Source organism: Leptosomus discolor, chromosome 11 (assembly GCF_034619465.1).
Source record: "Leptosomus discolor isolate bLepDis1 chromosome 11, bLepDis1.hap2, whole genome shotgun sequence".
Classification (NCBI taxonomy): Eukaryota; Metazoa; Chordata; class Aves; order Leptosomiformes; family Leptosomidae; genus Leptosomus; species Leptosomus discolor.
The window spans coordinates 21,863,905-21,873,705 of NC_141401.1; the positions used below are offsets into that span (position 1 = coordinate 21,863,905).

The following is a 9,801-nucleotide window of genomic DNA, read 5'->3' on the forward strand; positions in this document are numbered from 1 at the left end:
CCTTTATAAAACACGTGGCTGGACAACCGGCCTTGCTGGTTGTCTCTGACAGCTCTCCCCTCAAGGCTAGCTGGTCTGGCATCTAGTTTAAGCACCAACAGCTCTTTTACAGAAATAAGCATAACTGGTTGTAGCTATTGCATCTCACACCCTGGCTGGCAGAAACATACACGAGACTTGCCCCTCACTGTCCACACAGACTCTGTATCTGATACAGCTGATTTGTGTAAAATTGCCGCTTTAGTCAAGGTGAAGAATCTTCCCCTGGCCCTCAGCCGCTGCTTCGGGATACAGGCGGGCATGATGGCGCCACCCTCGCAGGTGCTCTATGAACGTTACATCCTTAAAGATTTCATTATGTCATCATCACAATCAAGAATGAGGTAAAAGTCTGAGCGTAGGTGAGCTGAGTGTATCGTGTGTACATTAGTACAGGAGCAATAAAAGCCTGTGCTGCTCGTGTGAACCTCTGTCAAACCTCAGCCAGTTCCATGGATTCCTCCTTCAGCGTAACTGAATGGGAACGTGGCACAGAAAGAGGAAGTTTATGCACTGAAAGAAAGGTATAAATGGTGAATCTGACCTCAAAATAGAAAAGTGTCTCTGCCTAGATCCTACCAGCAAAGGAACACGAACAGTGAAACAAATAACTCAGACCTACCCCTTGGCAACGGGACAACCACACTGAGATTAGTATTTTAGAGTAATGCCAGCGCAGGTAACTCTTTCCATTACAACCACAAACAGTGCAGTAAGAGAGCCTTGTCGTCCAGACTGAAAGGCACATGTGAATTTACACTGGCTCAGGTTTCTGCAGAGTTGCTGGAAAAACATTTTTAGTGTCACCAACTGAGAACAGCTGAGACCTCTGTAACAGTTTATTGATGAGAAATGCCAAGTACAACATACGCTTAAATAAAACTAACTGCTCATCAGTTTAGGACTCCAGTCTTAAAATGGAGACTTTTAATGCTATTAAAAGGGAGTTCCTCACTGTTCATAGCAAACGGAAATTTCATTAGAAATCAGGTGACACCTAGTGGCAAACGAGGAGATGAGAAGGGGGAAATTTCAGCTCTCTCCTGAAAATGCATTACCTCTTCTCTTCTGATAAGCTGACCGAAATTCCTCTCCGAGCATGTTAATGTCGTCTTCATCTTTGAGTATTCCCTGCAATAAGGGAAAAGAAACACACGTCGGAAGGTAAAACAAAGCGGAGAGATTGTTATGGATCTCTGAAATCTTCTACAGCAATGAATGTAGTACGTGATACCAGTGTTCCCTCCAACACAGATAGCCCTGAAAGCCGTCGCAGAACTCCAACAGATGAGTCTCAGACGGGCATGCTGGGTGCTAACCTAGAACCGCCCCTTTGGTTCTTCATGCAAAGGATGACGGGAACCCCGTGAAGATGCCAGCAGGAGCACTATGCAGGAGAGACGTTTATCCGTGTTCTCTGTCTAACAGAAGTGGTTATCGTCAGTACGGCACAGGCGCAGGCTCAGGAAAACGAAGCAACTGCCCTGCAGAGGCACTGGCTGGGGCGGGGCTCCGTCTGCCCCTTTAGTTGTGTTGAAGTTCACCCACACAAAGAAATTGTTTTGGAAATCAACTGATACTGAACAACTCAATCAGAAACTGTTTTGGGGAAGGTAAGCAGGAGAACCCAGAAATCTAAATCTCTAATTCTAAATTAATTTTAGGGCTAAACATGCATATGACCCACAGAACACACCTTGCAGTGTTTAGAGGAAAAAATAAATCACAAATTGCATTTATATTGGAGATTTTAGAATGAGGTAGAACTTTTCTATTTAACCATTTTGAGTGAAGTAACATGATGTATGACCCCACGAATCGGATGCAGGGCTGAAGCAGAGACAAGAACAAAGTCGAACGTCAGGGCCATGGAACGGGTACGAGCCCTGGGCGCTCTGAAATAGCCAAGACTTCCTACACCAGGAAATGCAAACCAGGAAACGGTATCGAAATATTGCCAACTTGAGTTATCCTTTAATTAAATCTACATTAGAAAATAACTCACTCCAAATTTTACAAATTCATGCACCCAATTAGCATATTAATATTTGAATAAAAATTAAACTCCGCTATATTTACAATGTTTTCCAGTATTGCAGAAAATAATTTCTTTAAATAGTTGGACAGTTCCCTCCCTACTGTAAATGCGTTTTTACATCCCTGAAGCAGCTCTCTGTAAATTTGTGAACCATCGAGTGATCTTTCTGATGACGATGTATAACTCCAAATAAATTGTAGTTTATTCCCATTACAATAATTGCTTCCATCTTTTTAACTTAAAAACACACGGAGGAACAGTGAGCTCTGGAAGTGCTCCTGTAAGCACCGCAACAGAGAGGAGGCCTCATTTCCATGGTAACAGAAGACCTGGAAGACAGCCACACTGTAAGAAATTGCTCCCAAAACCCCAACCGAGAAATTTGGTGGAAACGGGGTTTAAGATATGGCGGACCCCTTTCTGGCTAGAAAAGCCCCGCTTTATAATTTCCCCTCCACAGTCCAAAACCTGGTTGGGCAAAGCACTGCAGGAGCTTTTGGCGAGTTCTGAACACGGCATCGATACTGCAGCAGAGCCCAACACCCCTCCTACCCAGAGAGCATTTCTGTGAGTTGCTTCCCAGCTCCAAAAGAAAAGGGAAAGGTGAGCAGAGGAGAGCTTACACAGTAAGGACACCCACTGACTCCAGGAATTTACACAGTTCTGCAACCTCGCCTTCAACCAGCCAAGAGAAAACTGATTTACAGTTCAGAGCGTTAAAACACAATTCACTTACTCGAGGAAGATAACCCAATAGTTTAGACGCATGCTCTTTCAAGAGTTTCCGTCTCTCTTCTTCAACAATTGCGCGGATGTTTTCTTGTCTCCTCTCCTCCCACTGCCTTTCTTCAAGTTCACGCTCCTACAACAAACAAGTTTTTGTAACTGTTCAGTTTCAGCTCTGTGAACATTTGTTTCCACCAATATCCACCACAGTACAAAGAGAAAATTTTTTTAGTGGAGTAAATTTTGAACTTCCACTTCTTAACTCCTGGTCACAGGAAATCCGTTTGAAAAGGATGGAAAGGTGTACGTAAAAAACCCCACAAAGCACTGTTTAAACAACACGGGGCTGGTAACTAGAGAAAAATCTCGGACAAGAGAGAGGACTGAATGGCAGGACATGGGGCTAGTACGTGTTTGGTCTCATACTAGAAGCTCTTTTAAAGGCAGTTAAGTGTTAAGTTCTGGTTCCTTCTTGTCCCTGAGACAAGTTAGTCTGTTCCCGCCCTGCTGTTCTAATCCAGGAAAAGGAGAAACAGGGATGTATTTTCATGCTGATAACTAGAAACTGCAATTCACGTTACACATCGCATTTATACCCTATAAACAGGTCCAAAAACTGCAGTATAGGATTCCATGACTTGTTTCCAGTTTAGACCTTTTCTTCCTCAGATGCTAATTTGAGACTTAACCTAAAATCAAGGCTGGGACTCCCCTTCTCGCGCATTATCGGCGCTGCTGCCAGGGACGCTGAACAGGACAACAGTTGTGTGGCTGATCCCAGGGCTCCCGAGGGGAGATCTGCAGAGCACGGCAGGTGTAAGGGGCCCAGGGATGTTGCTGACTCTTAACTCTTGAGCTACAAAAAAAAAGTCAGCTCCAAAAAAGACTTTTTTCTTGCCAGCAAACCAAAACAGAGGCCCGCTTCCCCCTGCACATTTCTCTGCAATTCCTGTCTCCCTAGGAGCAACAGCCTCGTCACTCAGGACAGCACAAGTACTCCCATATCCAAATGCTTCGGCTCGAACCAAAGGCAACTGTGAAAACTCTCACTTTATCTGCAATGAACTGTTTGCGACGGTCTTCAATAAGTTTTTCCACAGCCCTTCTGTGTTCAAGGTGTTTCATTCTTCGTTTCTGAGCATTCATCTGTTCCACGCGATCATCCTCTGCAAACTTGGCCAACATCTGCTGTCTGAAGGCTTCTTCCTCTTCTCGCACCGCTTGTCGCGCCACCTCCTTTAAGGCAAACTGCTCCTCATACGTTTGCCTTAAGTCTACGCGTTGCCTTATTCGCTTTTCAATTTCTGCCTATAAAGGGAATTTAATAAAAGGCTGCATTACTGAACATATTTTGGACAATTTTAATCCTCAGCAGCCAATCTACTCAATTTATCTTGGAATAAATTCACTGTAGCTGTTGCCTTCTAGCATAGACAGCTGGAGCAAACGCTCCGCACCTGACAGCGGTCTCCGGTATTAACTAGTTTGGCAAATATCTCGAGATTCTCAAAATTAAGTCCAGAACAAAAGGAGATTATTTTTTTCCGCTAGAATGAAGTGAATCAACAAGACAAGTCATCCTCAGCAACTCTCTAAAAATAGCAGCGTTGCGTATGTGTTACATCTCGTTTGTCACCCCAGCGAGGTACGACAGAGGGTGGGCGGGACCACAGGAAAAAGCAAATGACATGCAAAAAGCAAGCGGTGAATTCACCTACTTGGCTTGGCTTAAACCTGAGCTCGAAAGTCACTGCGTTCTCCTTCACGAGAGAGACAGATGTATGAAGGGGACCATAAGGGTATTCAGAACCTTCAGCTGTCTTCCCGGTCGAAATGAAAACATAGATGGGGATGGCAGAGGAAATTCAGAGGACAGAACTGTCCCTCCAAACACTAAGTTAACACACAGCTGCTTGTCTGACTAAGAACATTTAGAAAACAGTGTTGGAAATAGACACTTTGTGCCAGAACAGAACTGAAAACAATTGAAATTCTTTTAATACACCTAAGACCATGTCAGAGTTAAGCTTTTTGCTTTGAGAGAGCTCACAGACCAAAATGGGCTCAGGGAGTCCCTCAAAAACATCCCAAAGTCACAAATAACACCGCAGACTTAGCAAATCCAGAGTGTGGAACAAAAACCCAGCCCAGCCCAGGAATAACCCTGCCAGCATTGTCAGAGGCAAAGTCGTGGAAATGGGGGTTCCGTGGCCTCTGAAGAGCCTCCTCAGATGCAGCAGGAATTGCACGTGGGATACACTCTCACCAAGTGAGTTCTTTCTCACTGCAACTCGGTGACAATGTCCAAAGACCGAAGGAACGCTGCTCCACCACAAAGGCATCCGAAGTGAAGGGACAGAGCAAGCCTATGTAAAATACCGCCTCCTGCGTTCACTTTATTACTTATTTTCTAGATCAGCAATTCAAAATGGTTTAATTTTCTCTGTAAATTTTTTATCTGGTCTGTTTGAATTAGTCTGCCCATAGCTACGAGTGCTCCATAAATTACATGTTTTCCTGCACGTACACTACTACTATATTTTATAAAAATTTCATCCAGACGGGCTCTGCTAACCTGCATGTTACGCAGGAGTTACGGCACAGCTGCAATATCCTCTCCACTTGCATTTTCCCTTAACAGTTTACACACAGGTACATGTAACATACACACAACACATAAACAAACCTGTTAGGTGACAAGTACCAAAATACCCATGTATGTATCTGCAGGAGAAGTCGAGGGAAAGTGAAATATTCCCTGCCCGATACACAGGTACTTCACTGACCGGCCAGCACTTACCATCTCCTTCTTCCTTTCTGCCTCCGCTTGTTCTTCCAGATACAGCTCTTGGCGGATTTGTTCCAGTTCCTCACGCTTCTGTTGTTCCCTTTCTAGCTTCTGGGCAAGCTATGACAAGAAGGAAAGTTTTCTAAATGACAGACAAGAATGTACAATAAATTTTTTCTATACTTTCAATTTTTCATACCATGCTTTGAAGTCTTTGTTTTTTCTCCTCAGTGTCTCGAACTTTAGCCAGCCGATCTTCTTCTCGTTGTTGCTGAATGTTGGCAAACTCCATAATTTTCCTATTTTCTTCTTCCATCTCCTCCTGTTTCCTTCTCCTCCAGATAGCTTGCTCTTTTTTAAATTCCTCAATATATGTCTGAGTTGCTCTCATTTTATCTAACTTCAGTTGTTTTTCCCTGCAGATGGAAAAACGTGTTTAAACAGTTATTAACGTACTGCAGAGTACCACTAAACAGACCACATGCTCGTCATTAACAATACATTCCAGAGACTAAGATTTAAATGACTCTCCTCACCCATTCAGCTAGAAATGAGATACCTAAATTGAAAATACTTATTAATGATTTGCCCCAAAAAGGGAATCTCCTGTCCAACACCTTTCTTCAGTAGAACAGACCACACACAAGTACTCACTATTGCTCCATTTTATACGCTCTCCATCAAAACAGAGAGGAGAAGGAAGCCCAACAGCCTAATGGCACCAGAGTCTCCTAAACTTTTTATTTATTTATACCAAACTCTTCCCCCCGCCCGCCATGACCGCCCTGCCCTCAGGAACCTATCCCTGCCCGTAAGACAGGCACACAACTGCCTCACAAAGAGGCAGGGCCATGAGGCGAGGCAGGAATCTGTCACGTGCAGTCACTTCCAGCACGACGGGCCCGATGGAAGCACTCCTTGAAATAAGCTGGATTTCCTAATTGGGGAACAAGGGCACGAGATGGACTGGAATGACAAGAACATTGTGATGTTTAAACAGCAAAGTCCACCAAAGTCAGTCCCTTGCTAGTAAAACGTGACAAGGGAAATATAAAATGGTTCTTAATCTATGAAATAAACAAACATAAACCAGTTTTCTATACAGAATTATATGACTTGTTTTGTTTTCAATTAATAAATAATAAAAATTCAGAGTAACTAACATTTGGTCCTCCTCATAGATCTTCTTTACAATTTCACCAATCATGAGTTTCTCTCTTAGAAACTCTTCATAAGCATCCTGCTTCTTCCTCTCTTGTTCCTCAAGCTGTTTTTCCAGTTCTTGCTGATACATTATTTTCTCCTGGTTTCGCCTCAGCTCTGCAGACCTTTCTTCTTGTGTTACCCTTTCGTACTCTTCCTTCATCTTTCGGGCTGTTTCACCCTCCTGTTTCTATGGGGGACAAAGCAGTGCAGGATTCCTCGTTACTCCCGCTAACACAACTTGTAATGGAACAACGCACCGCACAGAAAGGAGTTACACTGCGTTACACAGCAGGAATGGTTTTCACCTCCACCTACAAATACAGTGCCTTAATGTGCTTCGCAGCTTAACTGAGGAAGCAGAACCCTCAGCACCTAAACAGCCTGGGGAGAACGGGCAATGCTCAAAGGAAGCTGCGCATCGAGCGAAGGCAAGCAGAGCGTTCGGTGCGAGGGAAGGCAGCTCACAGCGGCGCGGTGCCCGGGGCACGGCTGAACTCTGAGGAACGCCCTGATCAATGCGTTGTCTTGGCAGCGACCGGCACAAAGCGGATTTTGTATAAAACCTTAACGTGATCGGAATCGCCTGCCTGATGACCAACATTATTCCACACAAAAAATCAAAGCTCACAATTCTTTCTGAAGTTCTTCAGCTATATGTCTCATAACAGTAACAACGTTTTCACAATCTGCTTCTGAGGTAAGGAGGCATCTTGATAAGCACTTACTGTACAAAGTGCATCATAGTTTGAACTGGGATAAATATTACACAACCAGTAAAATAAAAACTATATCCATTTGCACAGCTTCATTCACTGCTACTGTGACTGCAGTGGCAAAGCCAACCTTTTTCTTACGGCTGGTCATCACCGGCTACGGAGCCCTTCGTAACAGAAACTGCATTTCCAACACACACCGAAGGCCTAAACCTGACGATGTCCTAGATAAAAGGGTCAGCTTCAAAGGACACAATTTCAGCAGGATCCACGCAAAGAGTTACAGCACCCAGGGGCTGGGATACGCCCGGAGCTAATTACCATTTTCTCATACTGCCTGGCTGCTTTGTCAGCGATCTGCGCAGCTCGCTCCTTGCTCGTGTACGCGGATCGGAGCTTTTGTTCTAACTCCCGGAGTTCAAGGCTGGGGGGGGGAAAAGAAACGGATCCTATCACAAGGAAGCAAGTACCTGTGGGAAAAAATTGATACTTCCATCACGTTTTAAACATGATTGAAAAACATTATTTCTCAGGGAAAAGCCCAATTTTAGGTGAAAAAAATACTGCTCTAGTAAAAGAGCATAAAAATAAAACAGAACTTGTTTTAAAACAAGAACGATGTCTGTTTGTAGCTCTGCCATCGATAGGTGTGCATACATTTCATCTGATGACATAAACACACGTGCTTATAGAGCTGGGGAAGTGTACGTACATATCTGAGTGTATAACCAAAATGAAAGTTTTGTGGATTGGTGAGTTTTTCTCTTACTAACAAAGTTTGCTTAAAATTAACTTTTTGTCATACCTCGATGGTAAAATAACTTTTCCTTCCAGGTCAGATTCATTTCTGCTTCTGCTACAGCTTTCACAAAGTCTGTCTTGTCTCCACTTGACTTAGATCACCTCACGCTGTTCAGGTGCTGTTCAGACATCACGCCCCCTTCCCCCCTCTCACACCTCCCTTACGCCCCCCCCCCCCCCCCCCCCGCCAGTCTGTCTCACGTTCACCCCCAACACTCTTTTTGGATACTGGTCACTGGCAGCTGGAGTAACCCCTCTGATGACACCACTTCTCGAAAATCTGCCTTTTCTCATGTTTTTCCCAGTTACGACCTTCTCTGCTGCAAAAATTCGGGAAGTTAAAGCCTACTCTAAAACATACACCGCGTGCCTGATGTCAGCATACCAAAACTTCCTCTCCGTTCCTTGAAAACACCCCGTGCCACGACCTCCCTGCGCCTGAGACTCCATCCAAACCGTGACCGACAAAAGTCAAAGCCGAGCGGGAGGCGCCCGCCTGACCGAGCGCCTCCGCGAAGGCGCCGTTCCGAGCCGGGCTGACCCCGCGCCAGCCGGTCCAACGGCGCGGCGGGGTTTCCCAGCCGTTACCTGTTCTCCCGCACTTGCTGCCGCAGCTTTTCATCTTTCAGCTGCTCGCGGTTCAGCCGGGCCAGCTCGGCCGCCAGCCTCTCCTCTCGCTCCCGCTGCAGCTCCCTCCGGGTTTTGTTCTCTTCTGCCTGATCGGGACAACCGGAGCCGCGCGCGTTCAGAGCGGGCACACCGCAGGCCCGTGCGGGCCGCCGGCGGTGGCCGCCGGAGACAGCCCCGGAGAGGGCAGCCGGGCAGAGCCCTCCGGCGGGACGGCGCGGCCGCCCCTCCTCTGCCCTCGCCCAGCCGGGTCCCAGCCGGCCCCGCCGCTCCGCGCTCGCCCGTACACGCCACCGCCCCGCGGCTCCGGGCCCGATCCGGCCCCACCGCTCTTACCCGCAGCACGGCCTCCTCCAGCCGCCGCTCGCATTCCAGCGCGGCCCGCAGCCTGGCGGCCCGGCGCCGCCCGCCGCGCTCCTCCGCCTCCGCTACCAGCCCCGCACCCCGCTGCAGGGCCGCCTGCGGGCGACAGGAGAGAGGCGATGCCGCAGGGCAGCCGCGGCCCCGGGGCCCCGCTCCCTCACTCACCATCTCGCCCGCCCGCCGCCGCGCCGCGCCGCCATGGCAACGAGCGGGGGCGGGAGGCGGGGAAGGGTTTTCCCTTCCGGAGGAAGCCCGCCGCGCTGATTGGCTGGGAGGCGACGGGGGGCCCTGTCACGTGGCTCAGAGCTGTTCGCGCGGGTGCTGGCGGGGCCGGGGGGAGGGGCCGTCAGGGCGCCCCGGCGCTGCCCCTCGGCGCGGCGCGGCGCGGAGCGCGGCCGGTCCGGCCCCGGGGGCTCGGGCTCGGCTCCGCCAGGCAGAGCGGGGGAGGCGCGGGGCGGGAGCCGCAGCGGCAGCGCGTTCGCTGCGGTCTCCGTTGAACG

At 47.8% G+C, this 9,801-nt stretch overlaps 1 protein-coding gene across 1 annotated transcript; it reads right to left on the bottom strand.

The window, feature by feature from the left end:
* Positions 1 to 775: 775 nt before the first annotated feature.
* Positions 776 to 9,469, bottom strand: MNS1 (meiosis specific nuclear structural 1). Its single transcript, XM_086471343.1, has 9 exons — positions 9,275 to 9,469; positions 8,900 to 9,027; positions 7,832 to 7,934; positions 6,755 to 6,984; positions 5,791 to 6,007; positions 5,604 to 5,711; positions 3,854 to 4,111; positions 2,814 to 2,939; positions 776 to 1,170 (listed from the first exon to the last, which is right to left on the bottom strand). The coding sequence occupies exons 1-9, from the start codon at positions 9,467 to 9,469 to the stop codon at positions 1,072 to 1,074; spliced, it is 1,464 nt and encodes a 487-aa protein (XP_086327469.1). The 3' UTR covers positions 776 to 1,071.
* Positions 9,470 to 9,801: the final 332 nt, after the last annotated feature.

What these genes read in the sequence shown, in the direction of transcription:
- MNS1 (XM_086471343.1), bottom strand. Translation starts at nt 9,469, where the DNA reads ATGGTGAGTGAGGGAGCGGGGCCCCGGGGCCGCGGCTGCCCTGCGGCA. An exon ending in CCAGGCAGTATGAGAAAATG is followed by an intron (nt 6,985 to 7,831) that starts GTAATTAGCTCC and finishes TGTCCCCCATAG; the next exon opens with AAACAGGAGGGTGAAACAGC. An exon ending in ATCTATGAGGAGGACCAAAT is followed by an intron (nt 6,008 to 6,754) that starts GTTAGTTACTCT and finishes TTCCATCTGCAG; the next exon opens with GGAAAAACAACTGAAGTTAG.